This window comes from Anomaloglossus baeobatrachus, chromosome 7 (assembly GCF_048569485.1).
Source record: "Anomaloglossus baeobatrachus isolate aAnoBae1 chromosome 7, aAnoBae1.hap1, whole genome shotgun sequence".
Lineage (NCBI taxonomy): Eukaryota > Metazoa > Chordata > Amphibia > Anura > Aromobatidae > Anomaloglossus > Anomaloglossus baeobatrachus.
The window spans coordinates 297670731-297698074 of NC_134359.1; the positions used below are offsets into that span (position 1 = coordinate 297670731).

Genomic DNA, 27344 nt, shown 5'->3' on the forward strand with positions numbered 1-27344 from the left:
TCACAGGTAGATTTTTAAATTCCTGGATGACCATTTTGACAAACATCTCTATTGTTGAGCAGGCTGACAGGGGTGGGAAGGTGGTTGATCTCTTTTTGATATGTAAGGGAAAATCATCACTATTACCCCCTTCCTGTTCCTTTAATAAGGACTCCAGGATGTGTAATGCCTCTCTCTCTTCTTTGGAGAAGTCATCTGGGATCCCAGATATCTATGAGATGTGTGGATCATGCTACCCTGTTTTGTAAATATCCTCTGACTGTATTTTTAAAGAATTTTTAGCTATTTTTTCACCTCTGTGCACTGTGTGACGTTTAATTTTTGAACTAAATAAAAATTATTGATAAGCAATTCTACTTAGAATAATTTATTATCATAGAGAATTATACATATGAAAAATGTGGGATAATGGGTCAGTTATAGCTTGTAGACACTGACACAGGCAGACACTGAGACCCTGCAGTGTTGGGAGCCGCGGGGATGACGATCGCTGCTGTCAGGAGGTGAGATCATTACCTGCTGTGACGATCTCCTGCCTCCTGACGTCAGCGCTGTCACTGCTGTCTATGCCCGTCTCACGAGCGGCCCGAGACTGTCACTAGCGGTGACGTCACGGGCTCTCGCGATACTTCTGACAACGCAGTCAGTGACAGCGCTGACGTCAGCAGTACAGGAGATGATCACAGAAGGTAATGATCTCATCTATGCTCCTGATGGCAGCGCTCGTCATCCCCTGCAGTGACCTGGGCTGACCTATTGATGTTAGCTCAGGTCACTGCATTGCTCTCCCAGCCAATGGGGAACATTCTGTTCTTCATTGACTGGGACAGCGACTATGGTATGGATCGCCGTGGGACCCCCCCCCCCCCTATTGGATTACGCCGGACGTGGATTGATTGTTCTTTTCAATAAATTGGTTAAAGAGGCTATGTGGGGAGTGTTTTTTCAAATAAAACTTTTTTTGTTGTCTATTTTTTAATTACTATTGACTGGGTTGGTGATGTCGGGTATCTGATAGACGCCTGACCTCACCAACCCCAGGGCTTGATGCCAGGTGACATTACACATCTGGCATCAACCCCATATATTACCCCGTTTGCCAACGCACCAGGGCGCGGGATGAGCTGGGGCAAAGCGCCAGGATTGGCACGTCTAATGGATGCGCCACTTCTGGGGCGGCTGCGGCCTGCTATTTTTAGGCTGGGGAGTGTCCAATAACAGTGGACCTCCCTAGTCTGAGAATATCAGACCCCAGCTGTCCGCTTTACCTTGGCTGGTGATCCAATATGGGGGGGACCGCACGTTTTTTGTTTTAAATTATTTATATAATTTAAAATAACAGCGTGGGGTGCCCACTGTTTTGGATTATCAGCCAAGGTGAAGCTGCCAGCGGTGGTCTGCAGGCTGCAGCCGTCTGCTTTACCCAAGCTGGCTACAAAATATGGGGGGACCTCACGTCGTTTTTTTTTAATTATTTATTTTATGGCTAAATACAAGGCTAAGCACCCTTTAGTGCCACATGAAAGTCACTAAAGGGTGCCAGCTTAGAAAATGCAGTGAGGTGGAACATTATATAGGTTTTTCTCATCTATCTATCTATCCCTCTATCTATCTATCTATCCATCTATCCCTCTATCTATCTATCTATCTATCTATCTATCCATCTATCTATCCATCTATCCCTCTATCTATCTATCCCTCTATCTATCTATCCATCTATCTATCCATCTATCCCTCTATCTATCTATCTATCTATCTATCTATCTATCTATCCCTCTATCTATCTATCTATCCATCTATCCCTCTATCTATCTATCTATCTATCTATCTATCTATCTATCTATCCATCTATCTATCCCTCTATCTATCTATCTATCTATCTATCTATCTATCTATCTATCTATCTATCTATCTATCCATCTATCTATCCATCTATCCCTCTATCTATCTATCTATCTATCTATCTATCTATCTATCCCTCTATCTATCTATCTATCTATCTATCCATCTATCCCTCTATCTATCTATCTATCTATCTATCTATCTATCTATCTATCTATCTATCTATCCCTCTATCTATCTATCTATCTATCCATCTATCCCTCTATCTATCTATCTATCTATCTATCTATCCATCTATCCCTCTATCTATTCATCTATCCATCTATCCCTCTATCTATCTATCTATTCATCTATTCATCTATCTATCTATCCCTCTATCTATCTATCTATTCATCTATCCATCTTTCCCTCTATCCATTATCTGTCTATCGATTATCTTTATTATTTATTGCAGGGACAAACCTGCGGTAATCCGCGGTAAATCCGCGGTAAATCCGCGGCAAATCCGCATGCGTTTTTGCCGCGGATTTTTCCGCAGGTGCGGAAATCTTCCACTCCCAGAAGTTTCTCAAGAAATTTTCTTGAGAAAATTCACATTTCTAGTGCGCACATAGCCTTACAAGCGTCCGCTGGAACCCTGGGACCTTAACAGGGTGCTAACGGCTCTTCAGAAACCACCTTTCAAGCCGCTGCGGGATGTCTCTTTATCACGTCTTTCGCAGAAGGTGGCATTTCTAGTGGCAGTTACATCACTCCGAAGAGTGTCGGAGCTTGCAGCGCTGTCATGCAAAGCCCCCTTCCTGGTCTTTCACCAGGATAAGGTGGTTCTGCGTCCTGTCCCGGAATTTCTCCCTAAGGTGGTATCTCCTTTTCATCTCAATCAGGATATCTCCTTACCTTCATTTTGCCCTAATCCAATTCACCAATGTGAAAAGGATTTGCACTCATTAGATCTGGTGAGAGCACTCCGACACTACGTGTCTCGCACGGCGCCCCTGCGCCGTTCAGATGCGCTCTTTGTCCTTGTCGCTGGCCAGCGTAAGGGTTCGCAGGCTTCCAAGTCAACATTGGCTCGGTGGATCAAGGAACCGATTCTTGAAGCCTACCGTTCTTCTGGGCTTCCGATTCCTTCAGGGCTGAAAGCCCATTCTACCAGAGCCGTGGGTGCATCCTGGGCATTGCGGCACCGGGCTACGGATCGGCAGGTGTGTCAGGCGGCTACCTGGTCTAGTCTGCACACTTTCACAAAACACTATCAGGTGCATACCTATGCTTCGGCAGACGCCAGTCTAGGTAGGCGAGTCCTTCAGGCGGCGGTTGCCCACCTGTAAGAGGGGGGGCGTTTTCGGCTCTTTTTATTGAGGTATTCTTTTACCCACCCAGGGACTGCTTTTGGACGTCCCAATTGTCTTGGTCTCCCAATGGAGCGACAAAGAAGAAGGGAATTTTGTTTACTTACCGTAAATTCCTTTTCTTCTAGCTCCTATTGGGAGACCCAGCACCCGCCCCTGTGCTCTTCGGGCTGGTTGTTCTTTGGTGTACACATGTTGTTCATGTTGAATTGTTCTTTTGGTTCATGGTTTTCAGTTCTCCGAACATCCTTCGGATTGAATTTACCTTAGACCAATTTATAAGTTTTCCTCCTTCCTGCTTTTGCCCCAAAACTGAGGAGCCCGTGATGCACGGGAGGGTGTATAGGCAGAGGGGAGGGGTTACACTTTTTAAAGTGTAATACTTTGTGTGGCCTCCGGAGGCAGAAGCTATACACCCAATTGTCTGGGTCTCCCAATAGGAGCTAGAAGAAAAGGAATTTACGGTAAGTAAACAAAATTCCCTTCTTTTTTTTCATCACGGACTCTTTCTGCAGCGATATCAAGCACACATGTGCTGTTCAAATCGCTGCAGAAATTTCTGCAGGGACAAACGCTACGTGCGCACATAGCCTAAGGCTACCTAGAGAGATAAGCTCACGTGTGCAGGGTTTGGATCTTCCCTCTATGCCCCAGTAATATAGCAAGAAATGACTGGATAAATAGTGTAACACAGTATAATATGATTGTGAACTGTGTATTTGACCTGCTCTGACAATAGATTTATAACTAATTTTACATGGTGTTACAAGAACTGATCACTTTATTTCTGTTTGTGAAGGTTTTCTCTGGCGTCCTGTAATGCAGGAGGTTCCGGTACCGCGTGTACTGATAGGACGACCAAACACTTTCCAGTACAACATCTCCCGGTATCGCCCTGATGCTGTGACTGTGAGCTGGTATAAGAAGGAAAAGGGACAGATGGAATCTCTACACGATAATGATAAGTATAAGACGTCAATCACTGAGTCCCAGGTACAGCCCGACTCCACATTCTCCTGTACAGCCCGACTGCTGTTCACCCCAACAGTGAAAGACCAGGAATCAGAAATAATCTGCAGAGTGGAGCATCCCAGCCTGGAGACCCCTCTGGAGAGGAGCAGCGGGGTCTTACGTGTGCAGAGTGAGTGCAATGTTCATTTTCTGGGAACATCATTTTAGGTCTAACATTTTTGCTGATTGATTTCTTTCGTGTTTGTACAAATTAGAGCTTTGTTCTTTTCATACAGAGCTCCATGTTCACTTACAGTCTGATAGCCGAGCGTACAGACAGGCAAAGATGTGACAAATATTTAGTGGCTTCTGCTTCTTATACTTATGCCTCACTGGGCTCTGAAACGCCGCTATTTCATGTGAATACACCCTTAAATGTTTCTTCTTCATAAGCTTCATATTAAGCCTTTTATACTTAGAAGACAGTCATTCAAGTACAAAAATTGTAAGGCACAAACATAGGTGTAGGTAGAGCGGGCTAAAATTGGAGGCAGGGGGCGATCAATGTAATGCTTAGTGTAATGAGCAGCCTGGATGTATTAAAGGCCGAATACCAGGCTCCTACACAAAACACCTTCGTGTCACAGAGGATATCTAAAATGGGTGTGTACACTCGGAGAAGTCTGCACGTTGTTTGTTTTTTGGTTTTTTTTGTTGTTTTTTTGGGGGGGGTATAGTATTTTTTTTTTCTTTTATTATTTCATTACTTACTAATGGCATTGGGTTGCACAGGATGATGGGTATATGCCTTGACACTGACGGGCTATACCTTCTCAGACTCCAGGCACTCCATTTTAGCCAGGTCGCCATAGGAGGAACAAATGACCTCCTCAGGTCTGCTACACTTTTTTTAAAATTTATTTTCTTTGTCGCTCCATTGGGAGACCCAGACAATTGGGGTGTATAGCTTCTGCCTCCGGAGGCCACACAAAGTATTACACTTTAAAAAGTGTAACCCCTCCCCTCTGCCTATACACCCTCCCGTGGATCACGGGCTCCTCAGTTTTATGCTTTGTGTGGAAGGAGGCACACATCCACTCATGCATTCTCATATTAGTTATGTCGGTTGGAAGAAAAGAGGGCCCCCACGGGGCCCCCGGCATGTTCCCTTCTCACCCCACTACGTCGGCGGTGTTGTTAAGGTTGAGGTGCCCATTGCGGGTACAAAGGCCGGAGCCTCATGCCGTCTCCTTCACCATCCCTTAGCGGCTCTGGGAGAAGTGGGATCCTGAGCGGTCATCCATTTACTGGGACCGTGCTCCCTCCGCAGCCCCTGTGGGAATCTGCCGGACCGGAGTCTATTCAACCTCAGGGACCGGGCCCTGCATCTCAAAGGTACTCTGTGTCCCCATTGGGGACTGTGCAGGAGCGCACCTTCTTACCGGACGCTGCGGCAGCTGCTGAATTGAGAAGGCCGGCGGACTTCCGCGCCGACCGTGCCTGCTTGTCGGGCGCGGTCTCAAATTTAGCCCCCGGCTTCATCGCGGCCTAGTCGCAAAAATCCCGCCCCCGGGCCTGCCTGTCAGGGGTAAGGGCGGGAATGCCGACCTGACGTCGGATGTGAGGGCTGGAGCATCCTGCATGTTTCCTCCCCCCTCACTGATCACCGTGGGGACCCCAGATTCCCGCACTTTCCTGGCGCCGCCCACGGCTCCACTCCTCCCCTGAGAGCTCCAGCAGCCATTTTTTGGCATTCTGCCAGTGGAGGATTCTCAGTGAAGAGCTCTGCAGCTCCGGGGGACCTAAGGCAGGGAATCTGGAGGACACACACACTCCGCTTGTTAGCGGTCGGTAAGCCACACCGGTCACCCGGTGCTGGTCCCCCTAGGGTGCCGGAATAGATACGTATTTATATATATATTTCTGTTCGGTCGGGCTGTATACCCTTTATTGCCCATATACCCTCAGTGATCATTCTCCTAGGAGACAACAGCATGTCGTCCACAAGGAGCAAAGCTGTTAAGGCACAGGGTTTTTTTGCGGCCTGTACCTCTTGTGGGGCTATGTTACCTGCGGGTTCCACCTACCCTCACTGTGAGCAATGCTCGGTCACTAGTGGGCCCCTCGGCTCATGTAGACCCCCCTGCTCCCCCTGTCCAGGCGGCAGGGACAGAGTTCGCCTCTTTTGCTGAGAAACTCTCTGAGTCACTTTCACAATCCATGGCTCAGTCTATGGACAAACGGTCTGCCAAGCTGCTAGAAGCTTTGCAGTCCAGACCGGTCCTTACACAGGCCCCGGCCCCTGTTGGATCGTCGCCTCCAGGCCCCTCTCGGTCCGCGCCGCAGCGCGCTCCCAGGTTGGGCCCTAGGTCTCAGGCGGAAGACTCCTGCCCGGACCACAGTCCTAGACAGGCTAAGCAGGCTCGCTGGGAATCTTCCCCGACTTCTTCACGCTGCTCGGGTTCCCAGCTTGAGGACTCTCTGGAGGACGAGGCGGACGTCGCAGCTCAGGGCTCTGACCCTGACGTCGCCCTTAACCTTGATACACCTGAAGGGGACGCCTTAGTGAATGATCTTTTCTTTGTCGCTCTATTGGGAGACCCAGACAATTGGGTGTATAGGCTATGCCTCCGGAGGCCGCACAAAGTATTACACTAAAAAGTGTTAAGCCCCTCCCCTTCTGCCTATACACCCCCCGTGCTCCCACGGGCTCCTCAGTTTTTTGCTTTGTGCGAAGGAGGTCAGACACGCACGCACAGCTCCACAGATTGGTCAGCAGCAGCTGCTGACCATGTCGGATGGAAGAAAAGTGGGCCCATATAGGGCCCCCAGCATGCTCCCTTCTCACCCCACTCTTGTCGGCGGTGTTGTTAAGGTTGAGGTATCCATTGCGGGTACGGAGGCTGGAGCCCACATGCTGTTTTCCTTCCCCATCCCCCTCAGGGCTCTGGTGGAAGTGGGATCCTATCGGTCTCCAGGCACAGGAGACCGTGCTTCATCCACAACTCCTGTGGAGCCTGCTGGATAGGAGCCGGGTATCGTTCAGGGACATGGCCCTGCTACTTGGAGGTACTCTGTGTCCCCGTGGGGACCGAGCACAGCAACACTCCAGCTTGGCTGGGTGTGCTAGTGCACCGGGGACCGCGGCGCTGACCGGGTTAATATGTGCCATTACACACTCAGCGTTCCTGAGTGTGTTTATGTATAGGGACTGCCGCACTGACCGCCGCTGCCATGGAAACACTGCGGCGCGGCTGGGACTTGTAGTGCGCCGGGGACTTCCACGCCGGCCGCGCTTTTACGGCGGCCGCGTTTATTACTAGAGTCCCCGGCTTTTTTGCGGCCTAGTTTCCTTTCCTCCCGCCCACAGCCCTGACAGGCAGGGGAAGGGCGGGACGCTGCACAGAACGAGCAGCACTGAGGGCTGGAGCATGCTTTGCATACTCCACTCCCCTCACTGTGCACAGTGCAGGCACCAGTTCCCGCTCTTTCTGGGTCACGCCCACGGCTCTCTCCTCTCCTCAGGATGCATTCCTGTCAGCTCCTCGGACGCTGCAGAGGGGGACAAAATCTGGGAGACCCAGGCAGGGACTCTGGTGACCGCACAACCGCTTTAAGCGGGTGGTAAGCAGCACCTGTGGTGCTAGCCCCATTGTGCAGTAGTGTAACATTATATGTTTATTTTACACCGTATAGTGCACAGTTGATTTCTGGCTATATACCCTATTGTGTTGCTCAGTGAAGATAATAGCATGGCGCCCACGAAAGGCAGGGGTGCCAAAACACAGGCTTATTATGTTGCCTGCGCCGCATGTACGACCCCGCTACCGGCAGGTTCCACTGACCCTCATTGTAGGCACTGTTGTTTGAAATCATCAAACAATCCAAGGGAAAGGATACATCCTTACCCCAGCCCAAACCGAACATACCCCAACAGAGGAAGGGGCAGTCGAGGTTTCGGTCCTTTCAGGGCGCGGGCAGGTCCCAATTCTCCTCGTCCAAAAGGCCTCAGAAAGATCAAAGGAACTCTGATGCATGGCGGTCTAAGTCACGTCCTAAACAGACCAACGGAGGTGCCGCTACCAAAGCGGCTTCCTCATGACTTTCGGCATCCTCACTCCGCATCCTCGGTCGGTGGCAGGCTCTCCCGCTTTTGCGACACCTGGCTGCCACGGGTAAAAGACCGTTGGGTGAGAGACATTCTGTCTCACGGTTACAAGATAGAGTTCACCTCTCGTCCCCCGACTCGATTCTTCAGGTCATCCCCGCCTCCCGAGCGAGCCGAGGCTCTTCTGCAGGCGCTGGGCATTCTGAAGGCAGAAGGAGTGGTGGTCCCTGTTCCTCTTCAGCAACAGGGCCACGGTTTTTACTCCAACTTGTTTGTGGTCCCAAAGAAGGACGGGTCTTTCCGACCTGTCCTGGACCTGAAACTTCTCAACAAACACGTAAAGACCAGGCGGTTCCGGATGGAATCCCTCCGCTCCGTCATCGCCTCAATGTCCCAAGGAGATTTCCTTGCATCGATCGATATCAAAGATGCTTATCTCCACGTACCGATTGCTCCAGAGCACCAGCGCTTCTTGCGCTTCGCCATAGGGAACGAACACCTGCAGTTCGTGGCACTGCCGTTCGGCCTGGCAACAGCCCCACGGGTTTTCACCAAGGTTATGGCTACTGTAGTAGCGGTCCTCCACTCTCAGGGTCACTCGGTGATCCCGTACTTGGACGATCTGTTGATCAAGGCACCCTCTCTAGAGGCATGCCAACACAGCCTCGACGCTACCCTGGAGACTCTCCAGAGTTTCGGGTGGATCATCAATTTTCCAAAGTCAAATCTGACACCGGCCCAATCGCTGACATACGTTGGCATGGAGTTTCATACCCTCTCAGCGATAGTGAAGCTTCCGCTGATCAAGCAGCGGTCACTACAGACAGGGGTACAATCTCTCCTTCAAGGTCGGTCACACACCTTGAGGCGCCTCATGCACTTCCTGGGGAAGATGGTGGCAGCAATGGAGGCAGTTCCTTTCGCGCAGTTTCACCTGCGTCCTCTTCAATGGGACATCCTACGCAAATGGGACAGGAAGCCGACGTCCCTCGACAGGAACGTCTCCCTCTCGCAGGCGACCAAAGCTTCCCTTCGGTGGTGGCTTCTTCCCACTTCATTATCGAAAGGGAAATCCTTCCTACCCCCATCCTGGGAGGTGGTCACGACGGACGCGAGTCTGTCAGGGTGGGGAGCGGTTTTTCTCCACCACAGGGCTCAGGGTACGTGGACCCAGCAAGAGTCCTCGCTTCAGATCAATGTTCTGGAAATACGGGCAGTGTATCTTGCCCTGAAAGCGTTCCAGCAGTGGCTGGAAGGCAAGCAGATCAGAATTCAGTCAGACAATTCCACAGCGGTGGCATACATCAACCACCAAGGCGGCACACGCAGTCGGCAAGCCTTCCAGGAAGTCCGGCGGATTCTGCTGTGGGTGGAAGCCACGGCCTCCACCATCTCCGCAGTTCACATTCCAGGCGTGGAAAACTGGGAAGCAGATTATCTCAGTCGCCAGGGCATGGATGCAGGGGAATGGTCCCTTCACCCGGACGTATTTCAGGAGATCTGTTGCCGCTGGGGGGTGCCGGACGTCGACCTCATGGCGTCCCGGCACAACAACAAGGTACCGGCGTTCATGGCACGGTCTCAAGATCCCAGAGCTCTGGCGGCAGACGCCTTAGTTCAGGATTGGTCGCAGTTTCAGCTCCCTTATGTGTTTCCTCCGCTGGCTCTGTTGCCCAGAGTGTTACGCAAGATCAGGGCCGACTGCCGCCGCGTCATCCTCGTCGCTCCAGACTGGCCGAGGCGGTCGTGGTACCCGGATCTGTGGCATCTCACGGTCGGCCAACCGTGGGCACTACCAGACCGACCAGACTTGCTATCTCAAGGACCGTTTTTCCATCTGAATTCTGCGGCCCTCAACCTGACTGTGTGGCCATTGAGTCCTGGATCCTAGCGTCCTCAGGGTTATCTCAAGACGTCATTGCCACTATGAGACAAGCTAGGAAACCAACGTCCGCCAAGATCTACCACAGGACGTGGAAAATTTTCCTGTCATGGTGCTCTGATCAGGGTTTCTCTCCCTGGCCTTTTGCCTTGCCCACTTTTCTGTCCTTCCTTCAATCTGGACTGGAAAAGGGTTTGTCGCTCGGCTCCCTTAAGGGACAAGTCTCAGCGCTCTCTGTGTTTTTCCAGAAGCGACTAGCCAGACTTCCACAGGTACGCACGTTCCTGCAGGGGGTTTGTCACATCGTCCCTCCTTACAAGCGGCCGTTAGAACCCTGGGATCTGAACAGGGTGCTGATGGTTCTTCAGAAACCACCATTCGAGCCAATGAGGGATATTTCTCTCTCACGCCTTTCGCAGAAAGTGTTTTTTCTAGTAGCAGTCACTTCACTTCGCAGAGGGTCTGAGCTAGCTGCACTGTCATGCAAAGCTCCCTTCCTGGTGTTTCACCAGGACAAGGTGGTTCTGCGTCCGGTTCCGGAGTTTCTCCCTAAGGTGGTATCCCCCTTTCATCTCAATCAGGATATCTCCTTACCTTCTTTTTATCCTCATCCAGTTCACCAATGTGAAAAGGATTTGCACTTGTTAGATCTGGTGAGAGCACTCAGACTCTACATTTCTCATACGGCGCCACTGCGCCGCTCGGATGCACTCTTTGTCCTTGTCGCTGGCCAGCGTAAAGGGTCACAGGCTTCCAAATCAACCCTGGCTCGGTGGATCAAGGAGCCAATTATCGAAGCTTACCGTTCGGCTGGGCTTCCGGTTCCCTCAGGGCTGAAGGCCCATTCTACCAGAGCCGTGGGCGCATCCTGGGCTTTGAGGCACCAGGCTACGGCTCAGCAGGTGTGTCAGGCGGCTACCTGGTCGAGCCTGCACACTTTCACGAAGCACTATCAGGTGCATACCTATGCTTCGGCGGATGCCAGCCTAGGTAGACGAGTCCTTCAGGCGGCGGTTGCCCACCTTTAGGAAGAGGCCGTTTTACGGCTCTCTTACGAGGTATTATTTTACCCACCCAGGGACTGCTTTTGGACGTCCCAATTGTCTGGGTCTCCCAATAGAGCGACAAAGAAGAAGGGAATTTTGTTTACTTACCGTAAATTCCTTTTCTTCTAGCTCTAATTGGGAGACCCAGCACCCGCCCCTGTTTTTTTGTGTACACATGTTGTTCATGTTGAATGGTTTCAGTTCTCCGATATTCCTTCGGATTGAAGTTACTTTAAACCAGTTTATAATTCTTTTTTCCTCCTTCTTGCTTTTGCACCAAAACTGAGGAGCCCGTGGGAGCACGGGGGGTGTATAGGCAGAAGGGGAGGGGCTTAACACTTTTTAGTGTAATACTTTGTGCGGCCTCCGGAGGCATAGCCTATACACCCAATTGTCTGGGTCTCCCAATTAGAGCTAGAAGAAAAGGAATTTACGGTAAGTAAACAAAATTCCCTTCATCTCGTCCATCAACCAGGTGTTGGATCTCTCTCCCCCGCCTCCTCCTGTAGAGGAGTCGGCGTCTCAGCAGGAGAAACACCAGTTTAGGTTCCCCAAACGTACACGTAGTGCGTTTTTCGATCACTCTAACTTCAGAGACGCTGTCCAGAAGCCCAGAGCGGTTCCGGACAAGCGCTTTACTAAGCGCCTCACTGACACGCGTTACCCCTTCCCCTCTGAAGTCGTTAAGGGTTGGGCTCAATGTCCCAAGGTGGATCCTCCAGTCTCTAGATTGGCGGCTAGATCCGTGGTATCGGTTGCAGATGGCTCATCGCTAAAGGATGCCACTGACAGGCAGATAGAGCTCCTGGTGAAGTCCATCTATGAGGCCACGGGCGCGTTTTTTGCCCCGGCCTTTGCAGCCGTGTGGGCACTCCAAGCTATCTCAGCTTGTCTGGCTGAGATTAATGCTGTCACACGCAATTCTGCTCCGCAAGTTGCGTCTTTGACTTCTCAAGCGTCAGCTTTTTCTTCCTACGCCATGAACGCAGTCCTAGACTCTGCTAGCCGTACAGCTGTGGCATCCGCTAACTCTGTGGCAGTCCGCAGGGCCATGTGGCTGCGCGAATGGAAGGCAGACTCGGCCTCCAAGAGGTTCTTAACCGGTTTGCCGTTTTCTGGCGACCGCTTGTTTGGCGAACGATTGGATGAGATTATTAAGGAATCCAAGGGAAAGGACTCCTCCTTACCCCAGTCCAAACCTAAGAGACCTCAGCAACGGAAAATACAATCGAGGTTTCGGTCCTTTCGTCCCTCCGCCAAGCCCCAATCCTCTTCGTCCAGCAGGCCGGAGAAAGGCCAGAGGAACTCCTATGCGTGGCGGTCCAAGTCACGCCCACAAAAGGCCGCAGGAGGCACTGCCTCCAAGGCGGCCTCCTCCTGACTCTCGGCATCCCCTAGCCGCATCCTCGGTCGGTGGCAGGCTCTCCCGCTTTGGAGACGCCTGGTGGCCACATGTTCAAGACCGATGGGTGAGAGACATTCTGTCTCACGGTTACAGGATAGAGTTCAGCTCTCGTCCTGCGGCTCGTTTCTTCAGAACCTCCCCGCCCCCCGCTCAGGCCGATGCACTTTTTCAGGCAGTGGACGCTCTGAAGACAGAAGGAGTTGTGATCCCCGTTCCCCTTCAGGAACGTGGTCGCGGCTTTTACTCCAACTTGTTCGTGGTGCCAAAAAAGGACGGATCATTCCATCCCGTTCTGGACCTCAAGCTACTCAACAGACATGTGAGAACCAGACGGTTTCGGATGGAATCTCTCCGCTCAGTCATCGCCTCGATGTCACAAGGAGACTTCCTAGCATCGATCGACATCAAGGATGCTTATCTCCACGTGCCGATCGCACCCGAACATCAACGCTTCTTGCGTTTCGCCATCGGGGACGAACACCTTCAGTTCGTGGCATTGCCTTTCGGCCTGGCGACAGCCCCACGGGTTTTCACCAAAGTCATGGCATCTGTTGTGGCGGTCCTACACTCTCAGGGCCACTCGGTGATTCCCTACTTAGACGATCTCCTTAAGGCGCCTCATGCACTTCCTGGGGAAGATGGTGGCAGCAATGGAGGCAGTGCCGTTCGCGCAATTCCATCTGCGGCCACTCCAATGGGACATTCTCCGCAAATGGGACAAGAGGTCGGCTTCCCTCGACAGGAACGTCTCTCTTTCCCTTGCAACCAAGACGTCACTTCAGTGGTGGCTCCTTCCCAATTCTCTATCGCAGGGAAAATCCTACCCCCAACCTGGGCTGTGGTCACCACGGACGCGAGCCTGTCAGGGTGGAGAGCGGTTTTTCTCCACCACAGGGCTCAGGGAACCTGGACTCCGATAGAGTCTTCCCTTCAGATCAATATTCTGGAGATAAGGGCAGTGTATCTAGCCCTCTTGGCTTTCCATCAGTGGGTGGAGGGCAGGCAGATCCGTATCCAGTCGGACAACGCCACTGCCGTCGCATACATCAACCACCAAGGCGGCACTCGCAGTCGTCAAGCCTTCCAGGAAGTCCGGCGGATTCTGCAGTGGGTGGAAGCCACAGCCTCCACCATCTCCGCAGTTCACATCCCGGGCGTAGAAAACTGGGAAGCAGATTTTCTCAGTCGTCAGGGCATGGATGCGGGGGAATGGTCTCTGCACCCAGAAGTGTTTCGTGAGATCTGTCGCCGCTGGGGAACGCCGGACGTCGATCTCATGGCGTCACGGCACAACAACAAAGTCCCGGCATTCATGGCACGGTCTCAGGATCACAGAGCTCTGGCGGCGGACGCGTTAGTTCAGGATTGGTCGCAGTTTCGACTGCCTTATGTGTTTCCTCCTCTGGCGATGCTGCCCAGAGTGTTACGCAAGATCAGGTCCGACTGCCGTCGCGCCATTCTCGTCGCTCCAGACTGGCCGAGGCGGTCGTGGTACCCGGATCTGTGGCATCTCACGGTGGGTCAACCGTGGGCGCTTCCAGACCGCCCAGACTTGCTGTCTCAAGGCCCGTTTTTCCATCTGAATTCCGTGGCCCTCAACCTGACTGTGTGGCCATTGAGTCCTGGCTCCTAGCGTCTTCAGGGTTATCTCAGGATGTCATTGCCACCATGAGACAGGCCAGGAAGCCAACGTCCGCCAAGATCTATTACAGGTCTTGGCAAATCTTCTTATCCTGGTGCTCTGATAACGGTTTTCTTCCATGGCCGTTTGCCTTACCCACTTTTCTTTCATTCCTTCAATCCGTAATGGACAAGGGTTTGTCACTCGGCTCTCTCAAGGGCCAAGTATCGTCGCTCTCCGTATTTTTTCAAAAGCGCCTAGCCAGGCTTCCGCAGGTCCGCACGTTCCTGCAGGGAGTGTGCTACATAGTCCCACCTTACAAGCGTCCGCTGGAACCCTGGGATCTTAACAGGGTGCTAACGGCTCTTCAGAAACCACCTTTCGAGCCGCTGCGGGATGTCTCTTTATCACGTCTTTCGCAGAAGGTGGCCTTTCTAGTGGCAGTTACATCACTCCGGAGAGTGTCTGAGCTGGCAGCGCTGTCATGCAAAGCCCCCTTCCTGGTGTTTCACCAGGATAAGGTGGTTCTGCGTCCTGTCCCGGATTTTCTCCCTAAGGTGGTATCTCCTTTTCATCTCAATCAGGATATCTCCTTGCCTTCATTTTGCCCTAATCCAATTCACCAATGTGAAAAGGATTTGCACTCTTTGGATCTTGTGAGAGCACTCCGGCTCTACGTGTCTCGCACGGCGCCCCTGTGTCGTTCAGATGCGCTCTTTGTCCTTGTCGCTGGCCAGCGTAAGGGTTCGCAGGCTTCCAAGTCAACCTTGGCTCGGTGGATCAAGGAACCGATTCTCGAAGCCTACCGTTCTTCTGGGCTTCCACTTTCTTCAGGGCTGAAAGCCCATTCTACCAGAGCTGTAGGTGCGTCCTGGGCATTGCGGCACCGGGCTACGGCTCAGCAGGTGTGTCAGGCAGCTACGTGGTCTAGTCTGCACACTTTCACGAAACACTATCAAGTGCATACCTATGCTTCGGCAGACGCCAGTCTAGGTAGGCGAGTCCTTCAGGCGGCGGTTGCCCACCTGTAAGAGGGGGCCGTTTCGGCTCTTTTTATTGAGGTATTCTTTTACCCACCCAGGGACTGCTTTTGGACGTCCCAATTGTTTGGGTCTCCCAATGGAGCGACAAAGAAGAAGGGAATTTTGTTTACTTACCGTAAATTCCTTTTCTTCTAGCTCCTATTGGGAGACCCAGCACCCGCCCCTGTTCCCTTCGGGCTGGTTGTTCTTTTGTGTACACATGTTGTTCATGTTGAATTGTTCTTTTGGTTCATGGTTTCAGTTCTCCGAACATCCTTCGGATTGAATTTACCGTAGACCAATTTATAAGTTTTCTCCTTCCTGCTTTTGCACCAAAACTGAGGAGCCCGTGATCCACGGGAGGGTGTATAGCAGAGGGGAGGGGTTACACTTTTTAAAGTGTAATACTTTGTGTGGCCTCCGGAGGCAGAAGCTATACACCCCAATTGTCTGGGTCTCCCAATAGGAGCTAGAAGAAAAGGAATTTACCGTAAGTAAACAAAATTCCCTTCTTTAGTTTAGATTTTCCTTTTTCTTGATGCCATAAATGTCCATCGTCTTATATTTATGATCCCATGACCCCTGCAGACACCATGTCTTTTCTGGTCACCTGTTGCTGTGGTGGCGTGCCTACAAACATGTGCAAGGCCATGGAAGGGGTGACCTTGCGGGCATCTGAGTTTATTCTTCCCCCACTCCCGGTTGTATTGTTTTTCTGCTAAGGCTCCTTTCCTTGATCTCCATCAGGATAAAGTGGTCCTTTCTTCCAAAGATAGTTGCAATCTAATATATAAAGCTCAGTGTATGTCCGCTAAAGGAATCCGCACCGTCGCATGTACAATCACGAAATTTTGCACAGACGCCTCATGTGACCCAGGGAACGTCATAGACTATGTTTTGACGGGAAAATGTAACCCCGCGCTTTACAGTTAATCTCCAAAATCCTGCTTCCATTAAACTGAATGGAGGTGGGAGCTATAGGCTATTAATAGCAACTGTCATTGGTTGCTATAGGAACAAAATAAACTGTTAGTATAAGAAGCTTATGTGTATGGTAATATGATGTTGGCGGGGAGACGGATAGAGAGACAGAAAGAGACAGACAGACAGAGACAGACGTGGAAAGAGACAGACAGAAACAGACGGGCAAAGAGACAGCCCTGGAAAGAGACAGCCCTGGAAAGAGACAGCCCTGGAAAGAGACAGCCCTGGAAAGAGACTGCCCTGGAAAGAGACTGCCCTGGAAAGAGACTGCCCTGGAAAGAGACTGCCCTGGAAAGAGGCAGCCCTGGAAAGAGGCAGCCCTGGAAAGAGGCAGCCCTGGAAAGAGGCAGCCCTGGAAAGAGACAGCCCTGGAAAGAGACAGCCCTGGAAAGAGACAGCCCTGGAAAGAGACTGCCCTGGAAAGAGACTGCCCTGGAAAGAGGCAGCCGGGGATAGAGGCAGCCGGGGAAAGAGGCAGCCGGGGAAAGAGGCAGCCGGGGAAAGAGACAGCCGGGGAAAGAGACAGCCGGGGAAAGAGATAGCCGGGGAAAGAGACAGACAAAGACAGATGGGGAAAGAGACACTGGGAAAGAGACAGCCCTGGAAAGAGACAGCCCTGGAAAGAGACAGCCCTGGAAAGAGACAGCCCTGGAAAGAGACAGCCCTGGAAAGAGACTGCCCTGGAAAGAGACTGCCCTGGAAAGAGACTGCCCTGGAAAGAGGCAGCCGGGGAAAGAGGCAGCCGGGGAAAGAGACAGCCGGGGAAAGAGACAGACAAAGACAGATGGGGAAAGAGACAGACTGGGAAAGAGACTGCCCTGGAAAGAGACTGCCCTGGAAAGAGACTGCCCTGGAAAGAGACAGCCCTGGAAAGAGGCAGCCCTGGAAAGAGACAGCCCTGGAAAGAGACTGCCCTGGAAAGAAACTGCCCTGGAAAGAGACAGCCCTGGAAAGAGGCAGCCCTGGAAAGAGGCAGCCCTGGAAAGAGGCAGCCCTGGAAAGAGGCAGCCGGGGAAAGAGGCAGCCGGGGAAAGAGGCAGCCGGGGAAAGAGGCAGCCGGGGAAAGAGACAGCCGGGGAAAGAGACAGACAAAGACAGATGGGGAAAGAGACAGACTGGGAAAGAGGGAGACAGACACAGAGATGGAGACAGACTGATACAAATACAGACAGAGAGATAGAAACAGACAGACAAAGAAAGACAGAGCGACAGACAGAGACACACAGGCAGAGACTGGGAGAGAGACAGTTACTATCCTGGGCAACGCCGGGTACTACAGCTAGTCTATCATGTTGAGGACATTGTCCTCCACTCCTCTTTTTACCTACCTGCCTTCGATCCTCGGGTGCATTGTCTCCACTATCCAGATATGGTAAATGTCATTAGGCCTTACTTTCAGTTACGGAAGCCTTCCAATATTTCAGTTCTCTTGGTGATCACTAATGGTCTACACAAGGTACTCCTCGCCTCCAAGACAACCCTGTCCAAGTGGATCAGATTGGCCATTGTGGAAGCCCAGATTAAATCTCTGCCTTATTTGATTATTAGTCGCCCATAAAGGCGGTCGGGGTCTCCCGGGAGGTGAAGCGTCAGGCTTCCATGTCTCAGGTTTGTGAGGTTGCTCCTGGACCTCTGTTCACACCTTTTGTAAGATTTTTTACAAGATCCACTCTATAGCTTTTGCTGATACTAGCTTGGGGTGATAAGATGATGCAGCCGGTCTCTGTTAGGTGGTCTACATTTGGTCAGCTGTTGTTTGCTTATATCCGTTCCTGTTAAAATAGAATATCAGGCTGCCATTGTGACAGCCCAATGTTGGCAATGGTGTTTAGAAGCTGTGAAATCAATCTCAGTATGTAAAGTAATGGGTAAGGCGTACAGTGTCCTGTCCATTAGTCTGTGTATTCATGTAGTATAGTTGTCAAGTGGTTAATGACATTTTTTATGTTTAGGTTTTTTTTTTCATTCTGGTGGTGTGTATATTCTCCCTCCAAAAACCTCTGTCTTCTTCAATCTGTTCACTATTTCCAGGTATACCAAAGAATAGAAAACCCTTTAGAGTGACTCCGGGCAAAGAGGAGGTGAAATATTCTCTGATTATAGAGAGCTTCTACCCTAAAGATATCCAGATTCAGTGGTTTTATGTATCAGAAGAAGAGACGCAGCCTCGTCCATCAGCAGAAAGATATCAGACTAATATGGATAAATCATTTACTGTTCCTACCGAGTGTAAGATTTCTCAGAAGGATGTAAAGAAACCGAACAGCAAAATCCGTGTGACGTGGAGTCACGAGTCCATGGACGATCCTGAGAGCAAAGAGATGTGTATAGGAGGAAAAGGTGAGGAGCGTGTAATGGGGGCGCGGGGGGCAGTGGTGTTTCTACAAGTGTAGAAAAGATGCTGAAAATAGGGAATTAGATTTGGTGCAGTTATCTCTTCCATGTCGTTGCATCAGGTCAGCAGGGAAAATTGTTCAAGTCCATAACAATAAAGTCTAGACTATGGGAAATTTGGGAAACTGTTCTTCTAATGTGATTTCTGCAGATTCAGCTTCTGTAACCCTCGTTGATTAGTTATTAACATGAACTTATTTATCCCAATAGATTAAAAGGTTTTTCCAAGATCAAAATTTACAACTTATCTCTGTGACAGTAGATAAGTATCTGATCACTAGGACCCCATAATCTTTAGAATGGGAGTGTGTATTCCCCCTCCTGTATGACCACAGGGAGAAATTTGGATGGTGTGTGACGGCCGAGGGGAGCAATGAGGAAAGTGAGTACATTGCTCAGTTCCAACTCCTCTTCTCTACTGCCGTGTAGTGAGGAAGATCAGGGGGCTTGGGACCCCTATTCCAGTGATCAGATAACCCCAGCAAGCTGACATTTATCACTTATACCAGGTGTTAAAAGTTGATCTTAGAAGATAGCCTATTTTCTGAACAGATTTTACCTTCAAGAAAACACAATACAATGCAATGCAAAATAACGTGAGGGATTTGTACAATCTTCATGTGTTTTATCCAAATGTTGACATTAATTTTGCTGTGTATTTGGTTCATCCATGATCTTTGGACATTTGCAAAATAAATTGATTTTCTCCTCCGTGTTTCTGCTGAAGGTGAATGAGATCCACAATCAACACTAATGCTACTGTATTACACACAGGATTTTCTGTTTAAAAAAAGTCCTACATGCTCCATGTAAACATGCTGCACGGGGACTTCCAAATAAATGTACATTGCAGTGGGAAAAATCCATTAACGTGCATGGTGGCTCAGTGGTCAGCACTATTGCTTTGCAGCACTGGGGCCCTGGGTTAAAATCCCACCAAGGAAAACTGCATGGAGTTTGTATGTGCTCTGTAGTTTTCCTCCCACACTCCAAAGACTGATAGGGAACTTAGATTGTGAGCCATGGAATATGACAGCGCTTTTTATTGAATAAAAATTAAAATGGCAGTCCCTTTTTAAAGCGTGAATGGGAAGTCTGTCTTCTGCTTCTGTGACACGATGCAGATTTTCCATCTGCAAAATGTAGATGAGAGATGTGCAGCACAAACCTCACAGTCTGAACATGAGGAAATGCAGATGTAGCTATTTCCTAAGGAATTTCTGCGTAGATTTGTATGTGGAAAAAATCCATGGTGGAGCAACAGTAAAGGGTGCTTTACACGCTGCTATATCGCTAACAATTTATCGTCGGGGTCACGGTGTTTGTGACGCACATCCGGCTCCGTTAGCGACATCGCAGCGTGTAACACGTATGAGCGATCTTAAACGATCGCAAAAGAGACAAAAATCGTTGGTTTTGGAGAGGTCGTCCTAAAACCAAAAATTGTTGTCTCATACGTTGCGATGTTGTTTGTCGTTCCTGCGGTGGCACACATCACTGTGTGTGACACTGCAGGAGCGACAAACCTCTCCTTACCTGCCTCCACCGGAAGGAAGGAGGTGGGCGGGATGTTATGTCCCGCTCATCTCCACCCCTCCGCTTCTATTGGCCGCCCGCTTAATGACGCTGCAGTGACGTCGCTATGACGCCAAACGCACCTCCCCCTTGAGGGAGGGATTGTTCGGCGGTCACAGCGACATCGCGGACAAGGTTTGTGCGTGTGACGCTGCCGTAGCGATAATGTTCGCTACAGCAGCGATCAACAAATGTCGCACGGGGGCGGGTGCTATCGCTCTCGATATCGCTAGCAATGTTGCAGCGTGTAAAGTACCCTTTAGACTATGTGCCCACGGGACTCTGTATCCACGGATTTTGCAGCAGAAAACCTGCGGATTTATGTGGATTTTCTAGATAAATCCGCAGGTTTAACCAAGTACAGACACTCCCCATGTTATCCTATGAGACATGGGCAGTGTCTGTGTCCATGCTGCGGTATGTGCAGCTGCGGAATATGCTGCGGATGTCCCGCAGCCGCACGTAACTGCATGTCAATTATTCCTGCGGAATTCCCAGCCCTCCACTATGGAGATAGAGGCCGGGACTTCCGCAGGTAAGTCGCATGAATGTCCGTAGGTTTTTCGCAGATATTTTGCTGGAATCCTGCAGTTATAAATAGCTGTGCATTCTGGGGAGCAGCTGCAGGTACGAGCTCCCGTGGGCATATAGCCTTAGAGGTTATTTATTGTAGCAAAGCCAGGTACGACCTGGTTAATTCCTAGCACTGCAGGTCTTAATTAGGTGCACCTGGTTAGCTGTGTCTACAGAGCCAGGCTGGGTGTTCACCAGAGGGTCAGCTAGGGAGCTGGACAGTCTAATGTAAGGAAGGAAAAGAGGCAGTATAATGGTAGACAGTCAACCAAAGCCTGAGTGGTCTTGGAACTGGTGAGTAAATGTAAAGCGCACTGGTCCTGGTGTGGAACCTGAACTACTGGCTGGTAGAGACTCTGACATTGATTGTCCTGCACTAAGAGCTGGACATTTATCTGAACCGGTGAGCCCCGCACATGCCTGTGTATGGACTGTTTATGTTGTTCCTTGATGCCGGAGAACGGCTGTTTGTTTTCCGTTATGCTGGAAGTTTATTGACTTCAATTACCGCCCTGTTTGATCAAGGAACTATGTGCCTGTATGAATGACACCAGCTGCCTAAAAACAAGTGAATCCCTACACCATCTATATTTTAATCATTTATTTATTTTAACTATGTGTCTAAAAACTAACAAACAGGTAGTTGCTAACAGACTACCTGCCTTTTGTACTTGGCGCAGGCTCATAGCTGTCCTGGACCACTTGTGCTGGTGATTCAGCTGGTCCACATCAGTAGAGCAGCTCTTCCTAGTCCGAATTGCTCTGTCGACAGGCTGTAACTGCTGGCTTCATGCTGATTGCCAGCCAGCTTCCTGCAGTTAAGGCCCAGTCACACTAAACAACATCGCTGCTAACGAGCAACTTTTGTGACGTAGCAGCGATGTTGCTAGTGATGTTGCTGTGTGTGACATCCAGCAACAACCTGGCCCCTGCTGTGAGGTCGTTGGTTGTTGCTGAATGTCCTGGGCCATTTTTTAGTTGTTGCTCTCCCGCTGTGAAGCACAGATCTCTGTGTGTGACAGCGAGACAGCAACAACTAAGGCTTTGTGCGCACTAGAAATGTGAAGTTTCTCAAGAAAATTTCTTGAGAAACTTCTGGGAGTGAAAGATTTCCGGACCTCCGGAAAAAATCCGCACCAAATCCGCATGCGGATGAGCCGCGGAATTGCCGCGATTTGCCCGCAGGTGGTTCCCTGCGGATTTTTGCAGGCTGTACTGCCGAAATCCGCAGGGTACCTGCGGAAATAATGGACATGTTCATTTTCTCAAGAAAGTTTCTCGAGAAATTCTTCTCAAGGAAATTTCTTGAGAAAAATCCGCACCAGTGCGCACAGCTTTTTTTTTTTACCATAGAATTTGCTGGGAAATGTCTGCACAAAGATTGCAGACATTTCTCAAGAAATTTCCGCGGCAAATCCGCGGGTAAATCCGCGGATAAAAAGCTCTAGTGCGCACAAAGCCTAAATGTGCAGGCAGCAGGAGCCGGCTTCTGCAGAGGCTGGTAACCACAGTAAACATCGGGTAACCAAGAAGCCCTGTCCTTGGTTACCCGATATTTACCTTCGTTACCAGCCTCCACCGCTCTCAGCTGCTAGTGCCGGCTCCTGCTCTGTGCACATGTAGCTGCAGTACACATCGGGTTAATTAACCCCATGTGTACTGTAGCTAGGAGAGCAAGGAGCCAGCGCTAAGCAGTGTGCGCGGCTCCTTGCTCTCTGCACATGTAGCTGCAGTACACATCGGGTAATTAACCCCATGTGTACTGTAGCTGGGAGAGCAGGGAGCCAGCGCTAAGCAGTGTGCGCTGGTAACCAAGGTAAATATCGGGTTGGTTACCCGATATTTACCTTAGTTACCAAGCGCAGCATCGCTTCCACGCGGCGCTGGGGCTGGTTGCTGGTGAGCTCACCAGCAACTCGTGTAGCCACGCTCCAGCGATCCCTGCCAGGTCAGGTTGCTGGTGGGATGGCTGGAGCGTCGCAGTGTGACATCTCACCAGCAACCTCCAAGCAACTTACCAGCGATCCCTATCAGGTTGGATCGTTGTTGGGATCGCTGGTAAGTTGTTTAGTGTGACTGGGCCTTTAGGCAGTGGGGAACCAACAGTCAATCAGCACGATATCAGCAGCTTCATCACAAGCCTCCATTGTGTCGACATGGCGTCAGTGGAAGCCATGTAATTGCTTTAAGGACCGGTTTATGACTGCTCTGTGCCCACTGAATCAACGCTAAGCAGAAAAGGCAGGTAGTTAGCAACTACTGTATCTGCCTGTTATTTCTTAGGCACATCGTATAAAAATTCCCGGATAACCCCTATAAATAGATAAGACTCTTCAGTTCTGTTCATCCATTTGTAGCACAAACTGTAACCGGATTATAAGTAGCCAATTCCTCTCTAGCCAGAGAATCCTGGAAAAGAAATTCATCAAATCGTAAAAACGATGGTGATTGTTATGATTTAGCAGAAAGGATCAACAAAGTTTGAAGTAACTTCACTTGTAAAATAAAAATGAAATCTGGAACATTGTGGGTAGTCACCCTGTGTACATGGCTTCTACAGTTACACGTAAAATGGTTTAACACTCTTACTTACTTTCTTTGCAGGTTCTGGGGACAATGACGTGAATGATCTGACCGATCTCTTCAACACAGCATCTATTAATAGTTAATGTAACTTGATTCTGACTATTGTACAGTGAGTATGAGGATGTGACGTCCACACTCAGTATTATCCACCTCCACCCGTGTATAACACCTGACGCTGACCTGACCATAACCTGACATGTTAATTGATCGGACCTGTGATCGCTCCAGTGAAGCCACCTGTGACCCGCATCTGGAACCGTCGCTGTATCATCAGCTGTATGTGTGTGTCGTAATATCACTGATAATTACTAGTTTTGCTCTTATGGTATAAATGTGCCTTTGAAGCTCATCTGAGGTAAGACAGAGATAATAAAGCTGATATGTGATGAGTACAAAGTAACATCCGATAAAAAAGGGATTGTACTTGGACCAATGTTGTTCAATGAGGCAGTGCCAATCTGCGATTTTTTTTATATTTTTTTTATTTTTTTTTTATTTTTTCTCTCTCAGCTGTATTGCCAAGCTGCTATTTTACTCCAAAATAGGCACAGTACGAGAAACAATCGGATGCCATATGGACCATCAGCATAGCATCTGATTTTTACGGATACATTGCAGTTCTGTAACAAAGGAAACTGTAATTGGGCCTGTAAGTGATTAACAACTGCTGGGTGAAAAAAAATTGTATATGGACAGCACATGGATGACAAGTGAGGAAAAAAGTCATCCTACTTTTCTATTTTTTGGATGAGAAGGATGAGAATGGGACATATATATAATTTACTTATAGTCGTTGGCCGAACGGTGTAAGGCTGGGGTCACATAAGTATGATTATATTTATTTTATTTATACTTATGTGACTCCGCGCCTTAGGGGCACTTTGCACACTACGACATCGCAGCTGTGATCTCGGTGGGGTCAAATCGAAAGTGACGCACATCCGGCGTCGCAGTCGATATTGTAGTGTGTAAATCCTTATTGATACGATTAAGGAGCGCAAAAACATCCAAATCGTATCATCGGTGTAGCGTCGGTCATTTCCATAATTTCGTAAGGACCGATGTTACAATGTTGTTCCTCGTTCCTGTGGCAGCACACATCGCTGTGTGTGAAGCCGCAGGAGCGAGGAACTTCTCCTACCTGCGTCCTGCGGCTCACGCCGGATCTGCGGAAGGACGGAGGTGGGCGGGATGTTTACGTCCCGCTCAGCTCCGCCCCTCCGCTTCTATTGGCCGCCTGCCGTGTGACGTCGCAATGACGCCGCACGACCCACCCCCTTAATAAGGAGGCGGTTCGCTGGCCAGGGCGACGTCGCAGGGCAGGTGAGTGCATGTGAAGCTGCCATAGCGATAATGTTCGCTACGGCAGCTATCACAAGATATCGCAGCTGCGACGGGGGAGGGGACTATCGCGCTCGGCATCGCTACCATCGGCTTGCGATGTCGTAGTGTGCAAAGTGCCCCTTACACCATCGTTCGGCCAATGACTGTCACTAACTTTTTCAGTATCTCTCCATTTTGTTGCATTGTGGAAATTAAGCCCTTTAGAGAAGTTCAGACTGAAATTTTAGTAATGCCAAATGTTTTTAATGTTTTCATGAATGTCATTCACATTTAACAATTTGCACTTTGATGTTTTTCCTGTGGTGCGACACCAAGAGCGGTAAACTAGCAGGCGATATATTTAATCATACAGACGGTGGACATTAAAGGAACATTTAATGCTCATTTTTTTCATCACAGTAAAGATAAAAAAAAGGCTGAATATTCGTGAATTTGGTGACTATCAGGCATAATGTGGGCCTGTGTTAATATTGAGCAGCCAGAGCTCTGGAGTAGAAATGACTCAATCAGGGGAACGGACACAAGATGATGATAAAACACTGCCTATTAATTCAACCAAAATGTACACATTTAATCTAGTCTGTTATTACTGCTTATGTTGTACTATGTATTATTATATTGCATTACTGTGCTATCTGATATGCTGCATATGGGAAAAACACTCCCTATTGCTCTCCATTATACTCGAGTCGAGCCCGTCTGAGCATCTAACTGCTCATTATGAGTACCGAGCTCATCACTAATACTGAATAAAAACTATTGAACCAAAAAATTATCCCACAGATTTGGTATCCCCGTATACAGTGATATCTAATTTTGGTCTGCAATAAATTATGGTAATGAAACCTGGTAAATAAATAAAATAAATAAATACATTTTGAGTTCTAATCGAAAGTGAAACTTGTTCAGCAAAAAGACAAAATACATTTTTTTTTCTTTTTCAGCTGCAAAAACAAAAAAAATTGCAGAGAAAGCAAACATGATCCTTATTTTTTACACTTTGTGAGGGAAAGTGGATGGTATTTGCAAGGGCTGTTTTATATTCTAGTTTGTGCTTGTTAAAGGGAATCTGTTAGCAGGATTTAACCCCCCCCCCTTATTTTATATACACAAATAGTCCAGCAATCCCTTTACATGACCACGTCCGTCGCCTATTATTAAGAAATTAACATTTGAATTGATATGCAGATAAGGCAGAAGGACTATGGTATATCTGAAGCCTCTGTCAGTCCAGCTCTTTTTCCCTGCCCATTTCCACCTCCTCCTAACTGACCAATCCTTTGACTGCGGCTGTCCAGCAACACTAGAGCTCTCCTGTCAAAGTGTCAGAGACTTCAGATCTACCATAGCTCTTCAGCCTCATTTCCATTTCAATTCAAACCCTAATTTCTCAGCGTAGGAACAGACTGGCCATGTAAAGGTATTGCTGGACTTGTCTCTAAAAGAGCTACATACTCATATAAATAGTTTAGCGTGTGAAATCCTGCTCACGGGTTACCTTTTAGGCTTTATTATTTTCAATACAGTTGTGTCTTTGTCTTGTCAATTTAACTCATTTGACCTGGTAACCAAATAGTTAACACGGCTGAGTGACGTTTTCACATTTCTATTCACGCCCCGAATTTCCTATTAGCAACGTCTTTTGGCATAAAGTTTTTTTGTCACTATTTAACTTGCATTAATAAACAAGAAAGCATTCTTAGTACACAGTGTTAAGGTTGTGCTGTCTGATTTTCCGAGATCTCAAAAAAAAACAAATCTTGTTTAGAGTTCAAAAGGCATAGAAGAGAGTGAATTTTGGTCATAGAAATATGGCGTCCAAACAAGAACAAGACGCACATTGTACTATTCAGATCTCAAGTGAGAATGGGCTCTCTGGCAAAAGTAAAGCTAAAAAGCTGCAACATAAAGTATGATTATTCTTCCATTCCTGCTTTACTTTTACTATGCGTTGGTCTACCTCCATTACAGATGAGTTATTTTGCATTAAACATTCTGAAGAGATACCTATACCTTATTGAATTGTGTGCGTATAATGAGATTAGTGTATAGGTGTGATGACAGTGGTACCCGTACTAGGAGAATTACTATTGTTGCTGTGTTGTTTGGCTGTTGAGACAGATCAACTCAACAGAAGGAGTATCTTGTAGTCCATTTATTGGTATTGTGTAGGATTTGAAGCGTCTTACTTCCTATCTACAAAAAAGAAAAGTGTGTACCAGCACTGACAGAAGCTGTAAGAATGTTAACTCGAGGGAGCTTGGGTGGAAGTATAAAGCTTTCCATAGTAGACAGAAACCTCAAGGAAGAAAGCAAAGAGAGTGTTCAGATAATGTAAAGGCAAGGATGCAATAACAGATTGTAGAAGGATGTTGAAAAGGCTGGAATTCCCCCAGAGGAGGGGTTTGTATATGTTTTGTAGAAGGATGATGATAAGGCTGGAATTCCCCCAGAGGAGGGGTTTGTATATGTTTTGTAGAAGGATGATGATAAGGCTGGAATTCCCCCAGAGGAGGGGTTTGTATATGTTTAAAGCGACGGCTGTTCATGGGAGAGCAGCGTGGTTCATTACAAGACAATGATCTAAAGCTGAGCAGTGATGGAATGTGGCTGAGGAAGTAATAAGAGGGTGAGGTCTAGAGAAATCACTGTAGGTAAT

General features: G+C 48.9%; 1 protein-coding gene across 2 annotated transcripts in view; it reads left to right on the forward strand.

The window, feature by feature from the left end:
* The window catches only part of LOC142245628 (uncharacterized), a 124675-nt gene extending 98213 nt beyond the window's left edge, over positions 1–26462 (forward strand). For both annotated transcript variants that reach the window (XM_075318518.1, XM_075318517.1), the window contains 3 exons: positions 3994–4335; positions 18245–18553; positions 23360–26462. In XM_075318518.1, the coding sequence (XP_075174633.1) occupies positions 3994–4335; positions 18245–18553; positions 23360–23424 (716 nt within the window). In that variant the 3' untranslated portion in view covers positions 23425–26462. The remainder of the gene's footprint in view (positions 1–3993; positions 4336–18244; positions 18554–23359) is intronic.
* The last annotated feature ends 882 nt before the right edge of the window (positions 26463–27344 follow it).